The sequence below is a fragment of the Homalodisca vitripennis genome, chromosome 3 (genome assembly GCF_021130785.1).
Source record: "Homalodisca vitripennis isolate AUS2020 chromosome 3, UT_GWSS_2.1, whole genome shotgun sequence".
NCBI classification, from domain to species: Eukaryota; Metazoa; Arthropoda; class Insecta; order Hemiptera; family Cicadellidae; genus Homalodisca; species Homalodisca vitripennis.
In genome coordinates, this window is record NC_060209.1 from 114,747,531 (window position 1) to 114,769,885 (window position 22,355).

A 22,355-nucleotide genomic window follows, 5' to 3' on the forward strand; every position below is an offset into this window, starting at 1 on the left:
TTATTTAACGATTGTTTTGCTCAAGTTAAAAGTGATGAAACAAATGACACCAACACTTTAGTATCAGTTTGGCTATTTTCTTCATCTTTAGTATCCTGACCAGAAACTGGTTATTAAATAGTAGATTTATTTTAATTCATGTTGTTTTTTTAAATATTTTAAAAGACGGACTGCAGCTGAAGTGCTCAAGATCACTCAATACAGAGCTGCAGTTAAGGTGTTAACATATGTATTATTCTCAATAGTGCTGAATTCTAAAGCAGTAAACATTTGTTACAAAGATTTTCAACAAAGGAATTTCTTTTACACATTAATTTTAGGAAACCCAATATAATATGAAGAAGAGATGGAGAACCAAAAGGTGTTAAATATGCCTAAGTAATGATTGGTTCCACAAGTTACCTCAGAATACATGGACTCCAGACCCTCCAACTGTTTGCGGATGGTACGGGTATCCGCTGTGTCAATGGTTGTGCTCAGTTCTTCATCACTAGAGTTGTTCTCCTCATCCAGCATCGAGTCCAGATCTAGACTACTGCATAGTAAGGCTGAAAATAAATCAATACTCTTATCATGGCTGTTTTTCTTTAAAAATCAGACATACTTGTGACATGAAAAAACTCCAAATTATCAATGAAAGATGCATAATATTTTACTAACCTTAACAGTTTTTGATTCCATATAGAAATCTATTCTCACTTTTAGATAAAAAAATATTTTTATGTAAAACGTTAGCCTAAAAGTTTCAAAATTAGTAATAACATGAGGTACCAAAAAAAGAAGACCGAATTTTTCCCCAGCACTACGTTAATGTGTATGGCCATGCTGTTGAGATGCTAACAATCTCAGTATAATATTTTAACGTTAAATAAATACAGGATGGGTGTAATGTGGACACATATACAGAATCAAAGTTATCTACGTAAGAAAAGAAGCAGTTGATTTCAACAGTATGGAGCCATTCTTCCTATCCAAGGCAAGCTGCTTCCTGTCATACTCCTTCACATCACGTATCTGTTTCGAGGCTTGAGTGATGTTTATTGTTTTTTTACAATGCTCTATCTCAGAATATGAAAAGTATTTGTGAATCCATATTCAGCTTTTAAAACAATTATCATAAGAAAACAAATACATGAAAAAAGAATTTTATAATGTTGATAAATTCCTCTATGATGGTGGGTTTCAAAGAACGATTGAGCAAGTTTATACTATAGTGAGTCATAAACTTTATCATTAGTTATAATTGAATGACAGTAAAACTGACAGATACAAAATACTTGTATAATCTTTGTAATAAAACAATTGTACTATACTGAAAAAAGCAAACTTTCAAAGTAGCTGGATTCGTGGACCATATAAATGATGCTAAGGTTTTATTCACCATTTAAATATGCTTAACCCTTCGCGCGCTGTTGACAAATATAATCGCCAAATTTTACTTTGCTAAAAACGCTGTTGACAAATATATTCGCATTTAAACATTGAGATTATTATTGGGAGTGAGTAGTACCCAGTTTATGCCGGTGGAGTGCAGCAGCTGCTGGAGCATAAATCCCTCAATAGTAAAACACAGTAATAGTGTTGTCCCCGCCTCCCGGTTGTTCTCCAAGCTGCAAAATGGCGGCGCACTACCCATGCCACTGCCTGTTTTGCCAGACACTAGCGCTACTGACAAATAAACTCGCCGGTTTAGTTAGTTCGCAGACTGTGATTGGAACTGTTATGCATACGTTGTTAAATAGGTTTTTGACATATTGGGAAGATGTGTTGTGTGTACACGCAACGGTTTACGCAAGGAGACCATTTACGTGTGCGAAACATGCACCGCCCGGCCGAATCTGCACCCGGATACGTGTTTCAAGACATACCACACATTGACGTTACCTTGAACACCGTGATGGCTAATTTTAGATCTTTTTATATCCATAAATGTTTTATTTGAACTATAATATACATACTATACATATAATATACTATGATATAATATTATTTACGATAGTAAAATTTCGTTCAACATTTCGTTAAATTTTGTGTATATATTGTATTGTTTTATAAGTTTAAATAAACGTATACTTTATTAAAAATAAAAATTATACTTTTTTCGTCTCCAAAAGTCTTTTAATATGGTAACAAACTCAAAAACAACATTAGCGTTGACTTTATGGGAAAAAAGATTTTGAGGTATATGTAGCGTTTGGGTATGGTGCGTCCCAATTGCTGTAGCGCGGGAAGGGATAAACCATACTTAAACAACACATAAATACTTAAACCCATAAATTTATTTACCAATACATTCCAGCCAGTTAACGATGTATCATCTAAAGTTCTTCCTTTCATTTTTTTATTTTACATTATTTTGGTAAACAAAAAATATGGGAACAAAATCTCAACCTTGTAATTAATTAAAATAATAATTGCAAAACTAACCAGAAGGCATTTTTGTTGAAGGCTTGGGTGGCAAGCGATGATGTGACGACTTGTCCTTGCTGCTAACTCTAGCACTCCACATGGCACGTCCCGGTGCTGGTCCTCTTTGAGATTTGGCACTGTACTCAGGCTTACTGTTGTAGGGTAGGCTAAACACATTAATTAAAATCTTGATTACACATACATGTTTGAACGGGAGTTTTTACATGGCGTAATGGCAATATATTATTTTAATTTTGTACATTAAATAACCACAAATACTAAAAGTAAAAAGTTTCATATTTTTTGATACTACTTTCAGACACCGAATGACAAATCATGAGGGAATATGCTACAAATGAATAATCTATGATCGACTTGTAAATCCCCACAAACCTAATAGCACTTTATTGTTCTCCACTTCACCTTCCTGGGCAGTCACACTTAAAAATACCAAAACATGGAAGAGTATTCTTAATTATTTGATAAAATTGATTTGTAATGCAATTTTAATTTTTTAAGCTAATAAAATATACTCAAATATGCTTTCAATTTTATGGATCAGAATCATGTTGTAAATTTTTTATAAGAACAAATCATTTTCTATTGTACTGTATCATATATTTTGGAGAGAAATTTTTAAAAGTAATTTACAACCAATATTTCTTTGTATTACTCATTTTATACTGAGATTACTCAATCCTCTACAAGGACAGTTTTATTTCTTTTTATTTTAAGTCTGAGTAGTTTTATAAAATTCTACATCAAGAGTAATTTGTAATTTGACAGTTCCATGTTATATAAACCCAACTAAACTCAAAATCAACCATTAATTGCCATTACAATTTTTAGTTACTGAAATCACATGCCATATTTTAAATGAAAGTATACAGAAGACACAAGGTTCTGGAAAAATAAAACACAAGTCTACAAGTTGTTCTACGATAAGACACCAATGTGTTAATTAACAACTATACATCCCAGTTACTAGGTAAACTATTGGTCCGGATATCTACTAACTGATAAGGCCAATTTTCAGTTCTTATGAAGGTTAAGATCAGGTTGTTGTCCTCTAGTCAATCTGAATAGAATAGTAGTGGCCAAATCATCTGAGAAATGCAATGTGTACATATTGTGAAGAAACTGTAATCTATCTAATCTCTGTTTCCCTCACCCTTACAACTGTCTTACAGCTCTTGTGTTACAAGTGCCTAACAGACTGGGGCACAGGGTGCAGTGACTGTTGTTGTAGTATCATGTAATTTAAATTAAGATAAAACAGAAAGTGGACAAGTGTACTAATATGATCTATACAACAGTGCTGATTTCTAAAATACACTAAGTGATTAAACCAAATAACAGTCTATTCATGAGAGAAAACAACTCAAATAAATAGATTATTAAAATACAAATAAAAATCCAACTCATCATTTTGGTCAAGCAGAACAAGTAAAATAACTTACCTTTTGTGTTTGTAGGTGGGACTACAGTCGTCGGAGGAGCCACCTGGTGAGAGAGGGGGCAGTGGAGGAGTCATCGAGGAAATGCTCTCACTGAGTGTGGAGTTGGCGATGTTGATGTGGAGTTTTGGGGTCCAGGATATGCCGAAGCTCGGATTCTACAATATCGACCCATTGAGAGTCCCCATGACCTGGAAACAGAAAATTCCATGTTAGTCAATATTAATGTTATTTTAAGATACTTGCTTTACACCTTACTGCCAACAATAAGAAAAATCGGTACTTTGGGATTATACCGACCACACCCAGACATGAATCGTTATTTCACATTTCGTTTCTACTGATTACTAGATTAGCGTAGAACAATATTTCGTCAATATAAAACAGGAATTGTCTTATCGCAAACACCTCCCCATCCTCAGACAGAGGTCAAAGTCGAGCGTCTAGTAGATAACGTGATTGCAGAGTCTCGCCGCCCGTTCAGCTGGTGCATCGCTTTGTTGTACTTCCGTGTTTTACCTCTACATTTCTCCAAACACAAAAATTCAACAAAAACAAACATTTACCAAACTAAACTTTTTATTAAAAAAACACTCAAAACTTGTTTTTATTCTTGATCACATTCCGCCACCCAAAATGCGAGTGCCTCCGGCCATCAGCGCGGGGCAGCACCGAAGGTGCTGTCGACGAAAGAAAAACATCCCTCGAGATAGTACCTATCAGTAAAATATCAAATTCTAGAGGGGCTAATCAGAAATATAAATTGAATTGTAATGGAAAGGCAATGATGTACCGTGCAAATCACGTGATGCCGCGCGGCCTGCCGTAATCAGGATTCTCGAGAAAGATAAGATAACAGCGACAACAATACCGATCACAATACCTGGAAATGCTTGTAAGTTTGTAATTTTGTAATTGAAGAGTTGTTTTTTTCGTTCTATCATGTTTGTTTCTATAAATTTCTATTTTTGTGTTCTTCATACTGGTGTGGTCGGTATAATCCCAAAGTACCGAAAAATCTATAAATAATTATGAATTCTGGCCTTAGTCAGTTATACTGCTGGGGCCAGCCCTTTCATCACCCTCACTAGTTACATGGTCCATGTGTGACGTCTTAAAATGACAAACATTCAAGTACAACACCTTGAGATACATAAGGAAAAATTAAGCCCCGACAGATGACTTTCTGGTTCTCACTCCTGTTCAATTTCATGTTGATGAATAATTATAACATTCGATACTTCTAAAACACCTTTAATTTAAATCTACAAGTAAGGAATACCAGTTCTGTTTGGATGGTTTTGAATGCTAGACTTACAAACTTCTATTTCAGTATAGTTATATTTATACAATTTTGCACAAAACGTAATAAGCTACAAAATAATATTAAAAAAAAGTATTGTGTTGCAATTTAAGTTATCATTAAAAAAATGAAAACCATAAATGGACAATAACACTTCAAAAAGCTTAACTGTCTTTGTATTTTTAGATTATACAACAAAACTATGACATTGGCCATTTATTGCACAATTTTGCAGTAATAATTAGCGTGCTAAATATTTCTATACTAAATTTAATGTATTTTTTAATTTTAGAGTAAATTTCCAAAATAATTTCATTTGATATAAATAGCAATACATTTATTTTATTTCACTTCAACATGGTTGTGATATATCAAAACAGTGATAAATTTATGGTCTACAAATATATAATAAATATTTAAGTATTCATGAACTATTTGTTTTTAGTTTTCTTCTCTTAAAGTAAAAATTATTTAATGTTTTCAAATTCTTGTAATATGGAGCACATTTCACTTGGAATATATTTAGACTAATGGCGTAAAGTATAGGCCTAGTAAACAATATGTTGTTCAATGCTGCTTGAAAAAATTCATTATACTTCCCTAAAAATTGTTGTAGCCAATAAAAAACCTCCAATTTTGTAAAACACACTTTTTTAAAAGAATATATTTACAGCACATAAACACTTACTACAAACATAAATACAACATCTAATAAGTAAGTAAAAGCAAGAAACCACATTCATTGTTACCTGCTGTCATCTCAGTATAACTGATTATTAATGCAATGTAATCTTCATATAATATTTTTCTATTATGTATCTTACTGATTATCTTAACAATCAATACTTTAGTATTTAAAACAAACTGAGGCACTTTAAAATTGAAAAAAATCATTGATTTTTGTAAATTGATTATCATATTGCAATGACCAACACTCCCCAGCCTATCTAAAGAAAGCAGCCAACCTGCACTTGTACACTGTGTTGCCATAATCTATTCTACATTTGCCCCTTAACAGCCTCGTTCTTGGATTTGTGGTGACACCCAAGCACTGGGTTTAGATACATACAAAGACTCCCCAGCACTGAGTATTTTTCCCATTTTTAGGAGTTTCTGACAAAACACGTTAGTCATGCTAATTAAACTTTAAATATATAGAGTAAACAATTAACAATATTTACAAACATCTCAAATAATGTCAATTTATCAAATCTACGATAGTCAATAGTGGAAATCTATGAATAAATATCAGAAAACACCTCATAAAATATCAACATAACCATTCCCGAACTCTTGGACGAGACAAAGCACATGGGGTCCAAGTAATTTGAGTAATGTCCACATGATTGTACCACCAACTGGAGAGCTATCTTCTAGACATTTTTAACATAATAGAACACTAAGTAACACAATATAACAGCTAATACAACAAAAATAAAACAGCTGATAATATGAAAACGAATATACTCGGGTGTGTGGCGGGTGCTCACAAAACTACAGTTGCACGACATATATCTGATCATGGTGGTTGTTCACAAAACTAAAGTTGCACAATATATCTTGTGTGTGGTGGTTAAAGGGTTAGTATAAACATTGCATTCTGTACCTTTTTTGTATGTTTTTTTTTATTATAGAAGAGGATGAAAAGTGTGTGTGTAATTATATAAGAAGAATAAAGTTTGAAATCTTTTTGTCACAGTGATATAACATAAAAGTGTTGCTTTCTAAAATGTAGTTTCTGATGAAAAATAAACCTAACCTAGCATGGTCAGGTTTCCAAGACCAAGTGACATATGTGCAAATTAGCAGCCTTGTGTCTACATGCGCTAATGGTATATCTACAGTTTTAAAAATGCCAACTTCAAGATTAACTCTATCGAAACTTGCCAGCTAAATCATAGAGAGATTTTTTAGGAAATGGCCAAAATAATATCGTCAACTACAACAAACTATTAGTTGTTGACAGTCCCTTGTCATATTTCCAAATTACCAAAACCTAAAATTACTCAACTACATCAATGGGCATCTAAAATAGTAAGAATGGTTGTTTTCAAGGGAGAAATATTACAGAATAAACTTTACTTGTTAAAAATTTAAATTGTAAGCCTTTATTATAGATTTGTTATTCATATTAAAATGTTGTTCAATTGTTCTTGTTGGAATTTTCAAATATTTTACTTTTCTACAACTTTAAAATATATACAGTAATGTAGTCTCATTTTGTAAAAAAAACTCTCTTTTTTTATATATTTTGCACTCCTGCAAACATAATTTAAAGCTGACAAAAGCATGTCATAAATATCAATTTCATCCTGAAAATGGCAACCATCAGGTTTATAATGATAAGAAACACTTTCAGATTCCTAAGTACTAAATACTTCAATCCAAAACCAATATTACCATTTATTTAATGTACATTTAAATATCATTGACAATAGTTTTAGATAGGACTGCCTCAAGTTAACAAGTTGAAGTATCAGACCCATTGAATAGTGTTTAAATGTTATAGATAAATTGCTTTACATTCAAGGGTTAATTTACGCACATGAATTTGACCAGGCATTTTGCATTTCACTCTGATATGCTTAAAAAAGAGATACATCTATAGTTGAAGCTGTATTATCTATCAAGCTGTAACTTCTGTCAGATATAGAGATTTTGAATAAGATTTGTGACAAAATTGTTTGCAAATACAACAGTGAGTACCATTTTAGTTTTATATAATACAAACATTAAATATAACTAACATTTGGGGATACAAAAACTTTCTGGAATAATTATTATACACTTGAAGCAGATGATTATTTAGGGGAGATTTCTCTTTATTGACAGTACACATTCATCAAGCAGTCTCTTTGCTACTTACAGTCAAACGGTTGTTTCTAACTAAGGACTGTATCTGTCAGACTTTTGGCAGCAGTGATGTTAACTTAAGAAATATAAATTTGCCCTTGAGTGGTGCTCTGCTTGTATATAATATGTTGTCATTCCTGAATTTATAAAAGTTATTTATACTTCCCACTTCAAATAACTAACATTTAAACTGATAAGGTAGCAGTCCCTAATGAACTAGAATTTTTGACCAAATTTCAAATGTTAATAGGTAACATTTAATAATAATTTATGACTATGAATCCATAAATATTTATGATTAAAAGTATTAGCATTTATTTTTTTAATACAGTCATAAAATACATGAGAGCTGGGAATTGTAAGAACAAATTTGTCAATCAAACCTCTTTGGAAGTAGTCAATAAACATACTGTAATGCACGCTAATTGAACTGAGGCCAACTTTTTTTCAGCACTTTAAGGATTAAATCATAAATTTGAACTTAGGTAAGTAACATACCTGTAACTGTGTTTGGTTCTGGACTGGTGTCTACATTTCGTTCTGTCTTTGCTTTCCCACTGCTGTACACAGTACTCCCCCTCCCTGAGTCGGATTGCCCCCCACTCCTTAGTTTTTCATAGTCTGATCCAGCTCCTCCCTTGAACCCTCCTTCATCATCATCCTCTTGTTCCTCCTTGCACTCCTCTTTGTCCCTCGCGTTATCACTTTTATACACTTCCACACCGTTCACTTCACGGATGTCACTATTTAGTCGTTCAACAGACTGTGAGATCGTTCTGTTTTCACTAAAATCTGTCCTTCTGTTAAAGTCCGGAGTTCTTGATTCTGGTGTTTTGGATGAGACCCGTCCCTCCCCTGGGTTTCTCGAGACATATACTCCCATATTCTCCATCTCCTTTCCCAGCCTTTCTTCTGCCTGCTGATGCCTTTGTTGGTTCTGCTGGAAATGGTACCGTTCTTCTCGTCTTGCAATGTCTATTTTCCTTGCGTTCTCTGCATCTGTAACACTCTTTCTAGTGCCTGGAACCCCGTAGCCTCCCCCATCCTGGTAGTAACTGCTGGGCATTCTCCCGTAGACATCCCCTGGACGCATCACACTGGTTGTATTCTGCTGAGGTATCCTGTATGCAAATCATCATGTATAAATATAGATAGATTATTATTGATAATGTTAAGAGTAAGTTAGGTAAGTTTAATTTGAATTTTTAAACACAAAAATAATACTTTAAAGACAGAAAGTTATAACTTTCTAAGAAAGTGTTATCTGATAAAAATTGTATTGTAATAAAGAACTGTAAATAGTTTTTGTATTACATTTTTCAGACTTTCCCTTCATTTGGCTGTCTTTCTTAATTCGTAAAATCTTTTAGAAAATACTGGTTAATTCACAAAAAATGTGAAAAATATACTACTACATGTGTTGTATATCTTAATTTTCTGTATTTAATTGGAGTATTTAGTAGTCAACTTGATTTTTTTCTGAAGGACATATGACTGTGTCCGTTACTAGTGGTATTTTTGGGATAAATGGAATAGTGTAAAAAGTTATATTTATACGTTACAAAAAATACAACCAATCACTTTACAATAGTAAATTTTCACAATCAGTTCATTATTGTACCTCTGGTGTGATAAGGAGGGTGTCATGTCTGCTGTTACGATCCTCTCATGTTCTGCTCGTGACAGCTGGTATGCAGGCTCTGGCATTGCTCTCCTTGGAGTTTCCATCTCAATGGTTTGGTGGCGTATGCTTCCTCCATGGTTTCGGTTAGGCACCTCCTGGTTCGAGTAGAAGTTGATTAATGAAGTTTTAAAAATAAAATGGATAAGGTAAATCAATTTAGTGCAAAGAAACTACCTTTAATTAGAGTGATTACTTTTGCATAACGAACATTTTACAAAAAAATAAAGGCACAAACAGTTTTTACACAAAGTGTTAGTGATGCAAGTATTATCTATAGTTATTTTAATCCCTATAGATCGTTTTAATACAATTTAAGCTATCTTTCCTGCCTTTATTTATTCTGATTCATCACAGGCTAATTAATAACTCATTATGAAAAGTATGATCAAGGCTTTATAGGTTAAAATCAAGCATTTTTTAAAACTACCTGGAAACCACCATCATCCTGAGCCTCCTTCCGTTCCTTGATCTGTCGCTGGATTTCCTGGTTGCGTCTCATAATCTCAGCACTGGAGGGACCAGGTGTGTGACTGCTAGCCAGGTATACTCCATGCTGTCTCAGTTGGCTCTGTGGACTGCAAACACAAGTTTTTCATATTTGAAGCATTACGCACAGTGTTATTTATGGTGACTATACTACCACCTAATTATAAATAATTGAGATACAAGGTTTTAGCTCAAAAGTTAAATAAAATTTTATTTTTATTGACTAAATGATAAGAATTGATTGAATTCATTTAAGAAATGATTTGACATTTTTTCTTATTGTGTATTACATAAAGTACACTTTTTTTAAAGATTTACTTTACTTTTTGAAATCTGTTTAAATATATGTACTAGTTATGTATGATTTTTTGTTTGTAAAAAACAGTTAAACTGATATTTTTACTGTAACTATACTAAAGTGTATCATTATATTTGTTGATCATTTGACCACTGATAAAGTACATTATTAAAACTTCACTTTACTTAACAGTAGAACTAGGAGCTAAAAATCAGTTATATACACAGATATTTATATATTTTACTGCATACATTGTATTCTTTCTAAGTAATTTTACAACAGATTTAATAATCGTTTAGTCCATAACATCTTAAAACAAGTTTTATTTTATTTGTGTCTAAATTTTCCAACCTAGCACATTAAAATAGTTTGAAACTTGATGACAAGATCTAGTAAAATAACGTTTAATTTAATAAGGAAGTTAATTAATGCAATGTGTTGAGTGAAAAAATGTAAGTACAGTATTTGTAAATTATAAAAAAATATAAAAGTCAAGCAAATAAGACTGGCATTACAGAGATGTACAAGCTAGTATAAATTATGTATAGTATCCATTTATATAAATTAAGTAAGTTATTTATATATTTAAATAGAGATCTAAACAATTGTTCACCTGAGTTCCTCGACTTTGTCACTGCGTTTGTTGAAGCGGCTGGAGATCATACCCTTGATGGTGTGATATGTTCGGGTGGGGAAGGGTTTGGGCTGCCCTCCCTCTCCCTCTGGTGTGGAATGGGCGGCTGGTGTACGTGGAACTGCTCCCGTGGACGTTCCTTGACCACTGACATACAAAAGGCATTATTTCCACTGTAATATCAGCAGGAATATCCTCATACTCAAACGTTGAAAATTTGATAAAAATACTAAGAAATCCAGTATTTAATGTTGTTTTAACAAAGGTTATTTTATCTGAAAATTAATAAAACGTCATCACTTAAAATAATGCCTTGACATAAAGCTCATGGTCACTGCCATAACAAATCCAATTAGGCAATAAGTAGAAGTTGACTCATGAACTGGTTCTCTTATATATATACATATATATAAAATTATTAAGAACCAAAATTATTTAAAATTAAAACATTGCGGAAAATATTCAATAAGTACAATTTAAATTACATGAAAAATAACTATTATGGAGGTGAAATTAGGTGTAAAAATTCTCCCTGCAACTAAACATCTATCTTTTTCTGTTGCTCTCTTGTCTGTTTATCCATTTTTTATAGACAGACAAATTAAATTTACTATGAAAATTGATTGATTTTAATGAAATTCTAAGTTATGATGCATCTTGTTACTAATTCATATTTTATGGTTTATATTATTATGAACTATTTTATGCTGTAAAGTAGGCAACTAAAAAAACTTTGATTTATGTTCTAAAATTACAAACTTTACTATATTACTATATTAGAAAAGCCAAAAGTACATGTTCTTATAAAATTAATATTAAATAAAACCAACTCTCAATAGCTCGAATCTTGAGGAATGATTTTTTTCATTATGTATATTTGAACATGTGAATAGTATGAGTAAAAGAAAACACTTCAACATAGAGATAGATAAGTAAAATAATGCAATATTCTTATACAGTTCATTCCCACAACCATTCTTATGTATAAAGTTATTCCTGATCTTTATGGAATTAGAGCAACTAATGACTGACTTCTTTCATTTTATTAAGACTAATATGGTTCAAATAAAATGTATTACATTTTCTCTTTATGATTAATATTAATTATAAAAGATATTAATTTTCTTTGGACAATGCCATGGATACAGTACCTGGCATAGCCATTGAGGTTGTCCTGACTGCGGGAGATAGGAGATGGTTCAGAAGTGCGGCTGGAGTCCAGGAGAGTCATAGGCTGGGCCTGTACATATCACATGCACCATGGTTCATTCAAAACATTAATTTGTGAAACGGATTCAAAATAGTACATGACACTTTTAGCAAAAGTTTGTAGCCTAGTTCCACGAGCATTGCTGCCAAACTACACGTAGGCTAATTAGTTCAGCAATTAGAAAGCTGTGCTTAACTTTAGATTAATTTTCAGAACAATATAATCTTCACATTGAATTACGTTTTAGTTTATTAATTCTCAAAATGAAATATTCTTACTCGAATCAACATGGAATATTTACAAATATAGGTACACATTTTTTCACCACACTATTTTATGAAAGAAAACACTTAGGTACATGATATTTGACACTTTTAAGTTTCTGGCTTATTACTGTTCGAAACAACCACCATAAATAATTTGTACCAATATTATTTGTATGAGAATTGTATAAATTAACATTATTGGAATAAACTGGTGCATATAAAATCCATTTACAGTGATGCATATAAATCTTAATTCATCCACTGATTCAAAATGTTGCTGCAAATTTCACAACTTTGTAATATTTTTGTAATTATAAATATCAAAAGCTTTGGAACTTGTCTAATCTTTTCTCATATATTCCTTCACATGACTTTGGCATTTGTTTGTATTTCCCATTTTGTTTTAAAAATAATTAAAAACTGTTGATTCCCTGCACCCAGGTTGGCAATCCTAAGACGAAAATTTAAAATTATAAATACAATTATTTACTTATAATAAATACATATTCTATTTTGCATGTTGTTCTTTAATGAGTATTAGATATATTTTATTTTGAAGCATAAACATTGTTTTGATTTGTGTGCTTAAAAAAGTATATGCAACAATTAGAGTATGATTTCGTGTGATCTCCCGTCTAGTTTAAATGTAACACAGATTGTACTTTATCATTTTTTATAGAAAGTTTTTGATAAGTAGATTATTTAAATTAGTATATTTTATAGAGAGTTATTCAGATTAGTCAGGGTTTTCTGAGAAAATTCCCCAGTGAAGAAAAATTACAAGCAATAAAAAAACACGAGCAAATTTCCTTTTGCATTAACTCTTGTGTCCAGAAAGTTGATGCATTCTCTTTCTTACATGTTAATTTGACCTAACACTTCATTTTTTACACACTTTTCCCAAAACAACTGTTTGGATATCATTTATGTCTAAAGAAGTCTTAGGATTAATGAACAGACCTTGTACAGCTGATGACCTCCAACTGAGTCTGGGGGGTTGGAGTGAATCTGCTCCATTCCCTGTGAACATAATTTTTAATTTAAAACTGATACTGTTGTTAATTATTGAATCAAACATTTAGTAACACAGTTCTGAATCGGATCACGTCAAATAATATAGCTGAGATAGAATAGTCCATAAGTTCTGAATTCAGCTATTTTGAGGTGGGATTTTGAGGATGGTTTACAGTTAGGGAATGGGTCTTCAATTACCATATTATACCCTTACTAATACAAAGTGGAATTTGGCACAGGAAATCGGATTGCAGCAACACTACTTGAAGGAACAATGGCCCTGGTTCGGTCTTTGTGTAAACTAGTGAGTTTTCTTTGGTTGCCATTGGTCATTGGGATATTAAATTATAAGAATATATTCGAATATTATTAATAAATAATATACTAAGAATAAAATAATAATCACTAAATGATATTAGAGAGACAAGAAGACTTCACTTCCATCTATAATCACACTCATCCTTCATTCATGTTAACCTTTAAAAAAATGCATTTGTGGTATATCTGTAACAAAATTGTTATGCAATTGGCAGAACTGTTTAACAATGAAAATTGTTTTATTTTGTAGATATAATATATTTTAACATTTTCATTAGAGGAATAATAAAAAGTAATACCTGTACATGTCCTTAACAACAAACTAAAAGGATTTTCAACAAGAATTTGAACTCATTAATGTATTGATGGAAAAAATCGTAAACTACTTGTCAGAGTTCCAAAAATCACAAAAAAGAGGAATAATCTTTCATGAAAAGACTAAACAACTCAGAGAAAATCAATTTAGCTCTAAAACAGATTGAACAGACTTGTTTGGAAATTATAGATATATACTTCAATTTTGCTATATTAGGGAATTGCTTCAACTAGATATTACCCCCAATCATCTTTACATTTCCTTTAATTATCACTATATTAACAACAAGTTGAGTTTGTAATCTTAACAATTTAATACTAACTTGTGAAGGATGAAAAGTTACTTGTTTTTTAAATATCTATTCACAGTTGTTTGAAATTAACTCAAAATAAAATATTTATAAATGTGATTAATATAATTGTAAAACATACAACGGGAATATTATTTCAATACCACATTATATGTAATTTATTTTAATCCAAATCCTTTCATAACATTTTATACAAATATACAATTAAACGTAATTTACTCATATATGTAATTTGAGTGATTTTAATTAATACAGCTATTTCCTATACATGTATGAGTTTATTGGTGCAACTGAATTTGTGCAATGATGACAAAACTGTGAAGGAAGTATATTTTAGATGTGTCATTAGGTTATAGTAAAACATGAGCTGCAGGACTTCCATAAAGTAAAACTCCCAAAATATTCAATGTTTATAGCAAAACTACTCGTATGTTTCACATTAATGTTTTAAATAAGATTGTGTTTTTATAATAACTAACATATTAAAATAATAAGTTATTATAATATTTGTATCTGTACAAAATTGTTAGCCTTCTAAAATTTGGTTGCCCTTTCTTATATTAAAGCGTTGCACTTCCTTAAAACTTATCTTTGTGGCAGATTACACAAAGTCTCAGTGGCCGGTTCAGAATCCTCATTTCAGGAGGTCCTTGCTGGGGTTCCACAGGGGTCAGTTTTGGGCCCACTCTTGTTTATTATGTATATAAATGATCTGCCAACCAATATTCCATGTAAGACTATTCTATATGCAGATGACACTTCTTTTTTAGTTACTGGCAAAGTTTTCCAAGAAGTGGAAGCACAAAGTGACCGAGTGATGGAAATTGCAAACTCGTGGTTTGATGTCAACCATCTTAAAGTCAATGGGGATAAAACTGAAACAATTTGTTTCACACTAAAAAAGTTGCACATAGCAGAGAGCTGTATTAAGCCAGTGAAATTACTTGGAGTAACATTAGATCAAAAACTATCATGGGAAGCTCAAACTAACTCAGTAATTTCTAAACTATCTAAGGCTTGTTTTCTGTTACGTAAATTACAAAACTGTGTTGGTAGAAATATGTTGCTCTCTTCTTATTTCAGTGACTTTCACTCACACTTACTTTATGCCTCAATGCTATGGGGTAACAGTAGGGGTGCCAGTCAAGTTTTTGCGTGGCAAAGAAAGGCAGTAAGAATTTTAGCCAAGTTGGGTTATCAAGATGATTGTAAACAATGCTTTATTGACTACAATATAATGACTGTTCCTGGCATTTTCATATTTCAAAATGTAATATATGTAAAGGAGAATTTTGAAGACTTTATCTGCTTTGATGAAATTCATGATTATGACACTAGGGGAGCTCGGGATATTGTTGCACCTTCCTCTAGACTTAGGAAAACATTAGTTAGCCATAAATATTTACAAATTAAATGTTTTAACAAATTACCTCAAACGTTTAGAAGCTTAGAACTTCAACCATTTGCAGCTAAACTGTCGAACTGGCTTATAAGTAAGGCATTTTATTCCCTTGAAGAATTTTTTGCTACGAATTGTTACCTTCCTTAGGCCTAGAATGGAGTTGTTGATTAGTTGTAATTTAATTTATTGTTTCAACTATTTATTTTGTCATGTATTTACTAATACTACAGTTACATTTTTTTAAATTGACAAATACACTGTACGAATTAGTTCAATATATTATATCAGTTAATGACATTCAAATAAACTAAGTAGCCTTATAACATTTTTATTTATTATATTAGTTATATTGACGTTGTCTATAGCAATTGTAATATTGACAAATGACAATAAAGATATTCTGATTCTGATTCTGATTCTGAAAGTCAGTGATGGAAATTTGATGAAAATATTTAGAATGAAATCGTGGATAAAGCACTAACCCGTTTATCTTCTGTCCAAGCCAGCTGTATGTGGGGCGCATCTGGAGCTATGGCACCCTTGGGCCGTTTGCGGTACTCATTTAAAATTGGGATTTTGGAATTCTTGTCTGTACTGCTCAATATCACTTCCCTCTCAATCTAGAACAGGCATCACACATCTTTTGATTTGCCACCCAAATATTGTTTTACAATTTAAAGTTTCCCTTTATATTTATTTTATTTTAAGGCACAGGTTACTATGAGTGAAGGATGAGTAAAGTGCTTAACGAATTAAATGACTAATATCGTTGGGAAATTTTAAATCACACCAAAACATATAATTTGTCACAGAAATGTTTTTTTTTATAATACATAACATATATACCACAGGTTTATGGTGATATAAAGAAAGATGATGAGCCATGAAACAATAGTTCGCGATCCAACACCATAAATAAACACTAAGTTTTAACTTCAGGCTCTTCAAAGATGGTATTATGGTGAAAGTTGCATTTTAATTACTAACATTTAGCGTTTTACAATATTTCTGACTGCTCTTATTGCTAGTATATTAAAATGGAATTTGCTAATTTATATGTAGAAGGTGCATAGAGGCTATTCAACCAATGTTTCCTTAGTTCACATTTTGTACTCAAACTTTTTAAAGATATATGGACCTAGAAGTTAAGTAAGGGGGATACACAATAATTAAATATTTAAAGTGAATTCATTTAACTAGGATCATCTGATCCCTGGCAAGAAACCTGGAAGTAGAGCATTCTTACATTTGCAACCCTGAACATTTAATTCTAACATTTTAATCCATGTGATTAACCAACTGTAATATGCTCAACTATTATAAGACATTATTTCTTTAAAAACTAAACTTTGTACAATTCAATTAAGGTTAAATTTAAGGTGCTTACCTTTTTACTTATATCAACGGTGCCAATTTTTCACACATACCAAGTACACAAAAATGTTAACTATACAATACAATATGTCTGTTACAAAGAGTGAGAGAGATTGCAGCAGTGAACTGTTTGTCGAGCAGGGACTGACTACTTGTGAAACTTCCCACACCGACTCAGCTCCCACAATTAAAAGAAACAAAAAGTAATTGGTGAAGTGGACAGGCTAACTAGAGAAGCTGGTTTATGTTCAAATAGTTTTATATGTTTTAAAGTAAATAGACTTTAACATAAGTTTGACAGAATCTAACTTGTTTTATTATTATGAGACTCAACAATAGTAATAAATTAATTATTGAATTAATCAAATAACAAATAATAATCTTGCTGGATTGTAATCAATAATTGGTATTTTGTAACAATATGAATTTATTAGATCTTGGATCATTAGTTAATTTTTTTGTAACTAAGCAAAACAGTTTTTCTTTGTTGTCAAGTTCACTAAGTAAATGTCAAAAGTGGATGTGTGTAAATGTTTAATACAATCAACACACATTTTAATTAATTGAGAGAAACTACCACCAATTAAAGGAGTATTTTTTAATGTTATGTTATAAAAGCAGTTTTCCCATAGCTTAAGATTTTAAAATTGTTAAAAGTTATGGACTTTTCAATTTTTTATTGCATTTTGAAAGGGATTATTACCAAGGGGACAATATATAAGAAGACCTATTGTGGAAATAATACAAAATTAACATTTAAAACTACATAGCCTAGTTCAAAGACCTTATTGCAGATTTCAGAGAAAGAAGGAGAGGGGAGTTAAGATATTCAAATTAAAGCAAGCAGTGGACTCTGAAGGCCAAGCTGGGCTGTGAACCATACAGTGTTCACGCTACGTGCCTACACACACTCATGTACTGCGCAATGGCCTCGGCCATCCCGGTTATAAGCTACCTCGAAGAGAAAAATCATTTTCCTAATGTGACGATTTAGTCAGCTCTTTCAAAGTTTTGCTCCAAGTTCAATTTCTATTATTTAGATGGATTCCGGCTAAAGTAAAATGGTTTTCTTTTTAAAATTGGTTGTGCTTTTATAGCACTGTATTCAATATGGTGCATCGTGTGGGGCTTTTACTAGATTAATTTGTTCAGAACTTTACTATTTCAAGTCAATTATATTTGATAAATTTTTAAATATTCTTTGGCAGTATATAGTGAGTGTGTGACATTGCTGAGATTACACCAAACTGGATAGTGTATCTAAATGGATACATGCTAAGTAAAGGGGTTAACTAGTTATTACAGTAACTATTTTAACTCTTTCCTGGGCAGTATATAGTAAATGTGTGAAACTGCTGAGATTACACAAAGCTGGATGGTGTATCTAAATGGATACATGTTAAGTAAAGGGTTAAAACAAACGATCTGAGTTTTTCATTCCATCTTTTGCAATCTTCTAGATGCCACAATATAAAATCACAGAGAATACCGAAACATAAAGCTGTACCACAGATGACTGAGGTGAGTGACCAAATCACTGCACTTTGTGAGATTCTCTGGTTGAGCCGGAAGCCCAAAATGTAATGTCAGACTCAGAGAACAATAGCTAGTCATTATACAGTCTGGGACTTGTGGGAAATTGCACCTCAGGCAACTCCTCTACTCTACCCTCTCACTTCCTCAGTGGATTTGCATCACATCAATACATTTAATACCTACTTGTTATTTTATAAGCATTTTAACACTTCATCATGTTTATTACTAAACTTTCTAATCACAACCATAACAAATTTTTGAGGGATGAAAGAAAAAGCAGTTTTAATTTCCAATACACAAATGTATTTGGTAATATATAGACTGAGTTGAAAAAACACAACACTACTTATTAAAATTGTTTTTGCTTTTCATTTGTACTTCATGATGAATGAATCAAAGTGTACATACAATTCCAATTTCCCCCTGTATAAAATACTATTTATGAACTATTTATTTAGTATATATATATATATATATATATATATATATATATATATATATATATATATATATATATATATAGGATGTGATTTAAATTACAAATATAGTTAACTAAAAAAAAAGAATAATTATGATCGTAATAGGAGAGAGTACAATTCCATGGGATAAGAATGTATGTTTACTACTAATAAAGTGAAGAGAAAGTCAAAATTAATGAGGATATGTATACATGTATGTGATTCCCCATATGTTTCCTTAGGCAAAGGATTACAATTTCTATTAAACGTAAACAATAGTTACATGGAATCAAAGTGGAATAAGGATCTCCAAATTTTTTAATTATTAAAAACAATACAAACCTTTTTATGCTCAAGCTTTAATCCTCATTGATATTTTTACAGAACCTTGTGTAATATCCATAGCATAGTACCAATAAAAGATAAATTATAACAATTATTTAATATTGTTACAAAATTTACCAACTGAATCTACCAACAAAACAGAGAGAGGCATTCAAATTTAGTATCCACAACAGTAGAAACTCCAACTAAAAGTGATTTTTATTCAAAAAATCAAGTTAAGAAAAACTTATGTCAATTCAGAAAATACAAAAATCTGTGAGCTAGAACATTGTGCCAATTCATGTTAGGAAAGAAGTACTCAAATTGAAAAAACTTACTTAGAAATTGTTTAACCTATCACGTATACAACGTATATTTCCAGAAAAACTCAAATATACTGAAGTGTAACATTTTTTTAAAAAAAAGGAAATACAAACGATCCTTCTTGCCACTGTCCCACTGCATTACTGCCAAGTTTTTTCTAAACATTTGAAAAGGTAGTAGGAAGTTATATAACCAAATACCTAGACCACAATATTATCCTTTAAATTTGGCACAATAAGGCTTTTATAAATACATCAACACTGGTAGGGCAATTCAGGCCTCATTAGCATTATGTGTGTAACTTTAGATGAGTTGCAGAGTATTTATTGTAATTCTACGTGACATATCTAAGGCCTTTGACTGTCATAATAACAAAATTTTCCAATATAAACTATCAACTATTGGGACTAAAAATACAGAACCTAATTAATTTATTTATGATTTAAAATACAGAAAACAAAGAATTTGTCAATTAAAAAGGTTAAGTTACAAATTGGAGTTATCTTAAAATGGTGTACTAAATATGGTGGGGTTTCTATTCTTGGACCTCCTCCTGGTATAACATAATTATACAAATGCTTTCGTTAATAGGAACACACATTGAGATTTAGCAGTTGGTGATGACATTACACTAATGTACCCATTGCAGAAACAGGTTCATCAATCTAAAAGTTTTAAGAGTTTACAGCCACTAGAACCAAAGTCAGTAAGCTCAATATCGTATAAACTTGATACATTCATGAAGAGGCAGCCAGCCCATGGCTATAATACTAGACATAAAAGTGGAATAAAACCTGTACAGCACAGGTTGTCCCTCATATTGTAGTTAATGTTCACCTCATTACATACATGGGTTTATAGCATGCTACCTGTGCTCTTGACATTAATTGCCTAAGTAAATTCAGGTGCTCCAACAGTAGCTTGAAGAAAGGGCATCAATTAGTCTAGTATTTTACTATTTAATAGAATATAAAAAATTTCAATAGCAAAATTTTAATTTTAGAATGGATTTTACTTGATTAGCGATACTATTATTCGAGAGGATGGAAAAAGTTTAGTTTCTGTTTTTTTTGTACAATATCCCAAGAACTACCTGACCTTATTAGCTTGATATTTTGTATGAAGCTTTATTTCTATAACAGTAACATCGAGTTCAGTGTTGATGTATATCCCTTGAAGGGATTTGGCGGAGTGTAAACAACCGTTTTTATATTGATCTTATTAATAACCACGATAGCAGCAAGAAAATGTATGAATAAATAAATTTATAAACAAACTGAGTACAATCATATGACATTTCAAACTTGATATTTTGCATACAATCTCAGCGAAACCTGTTTCACGACACTTGGTGTAGCGTACTCTTACCTTGAATAGTACAATAAATATGTAATAAACACTTTGGTTATCAAGTGACATAGTTGAAAAAAAAACAGTGGTGATCTGTTGATCTGCTTTTAAAAGTTGGTGCTTAACACACTCATTGCATGTCAAGTTGTAGTCTATCAGATCGTCTTACCCAGGTAATTTTTAGTAGTAAAGTTTAGTCTCCTACACTGGCTTGATGGTACTTGAAGAGAGCAAGGCTCTCAATCTTCAACTGAGTATGCTCAATCTTCAAAAAATTTCAACTTTGGGTGATTTTTGTACTGACCGAGAAATTTGGCATTTTGGATTTATACAAGTGCATTGGTATAGTTCATTTTGTCAAAATGTGTTGACACAGCTCTAGCACATGTAGCTTGTTCTATTTCGGGAGGATGATCTGCCTGATTGTGCTCAAGCGATCCTATTGCTCACTAAAGATGATTCTTTCTGTAATAGTTGAGATATGAGGCGCGGCTCATTGAAATTGGTGTTTTACTTATGTATTTATCCCCTTCAATGTACTCTCCTCCCCCTTTAATACACCGCTGCATTTGTATTATCCACTGGTTGAAGCAGGGCTGGAAATCTTTTGAGAGTGCTTTTGAAACTTGTACCACACTCTGTTTCACCTCCCCAACAATATGAAAATGAGTTCCCTTCAGTTGAATTTTGATCTTGGGGAACAGCCAAAAGTTACATGGTGCTAAATCAGGAGAATAGACTGGATGTTGCAATGCTGGGATCTTCTTATCAGCTAAAAACAGCTGATGGATAAGGTGCTATGAGCTGTTGCAATGTCTAGGTGTAGATTCCAGAGTTGTTTTCAACAGCTCAATATTGACTTGATCAGCACTAGCTCGGTTGAGTGAATGACAATATTTTCTCAAGATTTCTCAACTCTTTGTGTGGTTTAATTGGTAGTTGAAGTGCAAGCACGAGCGAAATGCTCGTCATCTTTTAAATCTTGTCAGCCTTCACAAAACAGTTTGTGCCATTCAAAAACATGCATCC

General features: G+C 31.9%; 1 protein-coding gene across 1 annotated transcript in view; it reads right to left on the reverse strand.

Annotated features, from left to right (window-relative positions):
• The window catches only part of LOC124357346, a 108,869-nt gene that overhangs the window by 8,902 nt on the left and 77,612 nt on the right, over nt 1-22,355 (reverse strand). Inside the window, 11 exon segments of the mRNA XM_046809058.1 lie at nt 403-548; nt 2,428-2,576; nt 3,870-3,997; nt 3,999-4,057; nt 8,521-9,143; nt 9,644-9,801; nt 10,134-10,281; nt 11,104-11,271; nt 12,276-12,364; nt 13,561-13,620; nt 16,443-16,580. Coding sequence (XP_046665014.1) covers nt 403-548; nt 2,428-2,576; nt 3,870-3,997; nt 3,999-4,057; nt 8,521-9,143; nt 9,644-9,801; nt 10,134-10,281; nt 11,104-11,271; nt 12,276-12,364; nt 13,561-13,620; nt 16,443-16,580 — 1,866 coding nt within the window.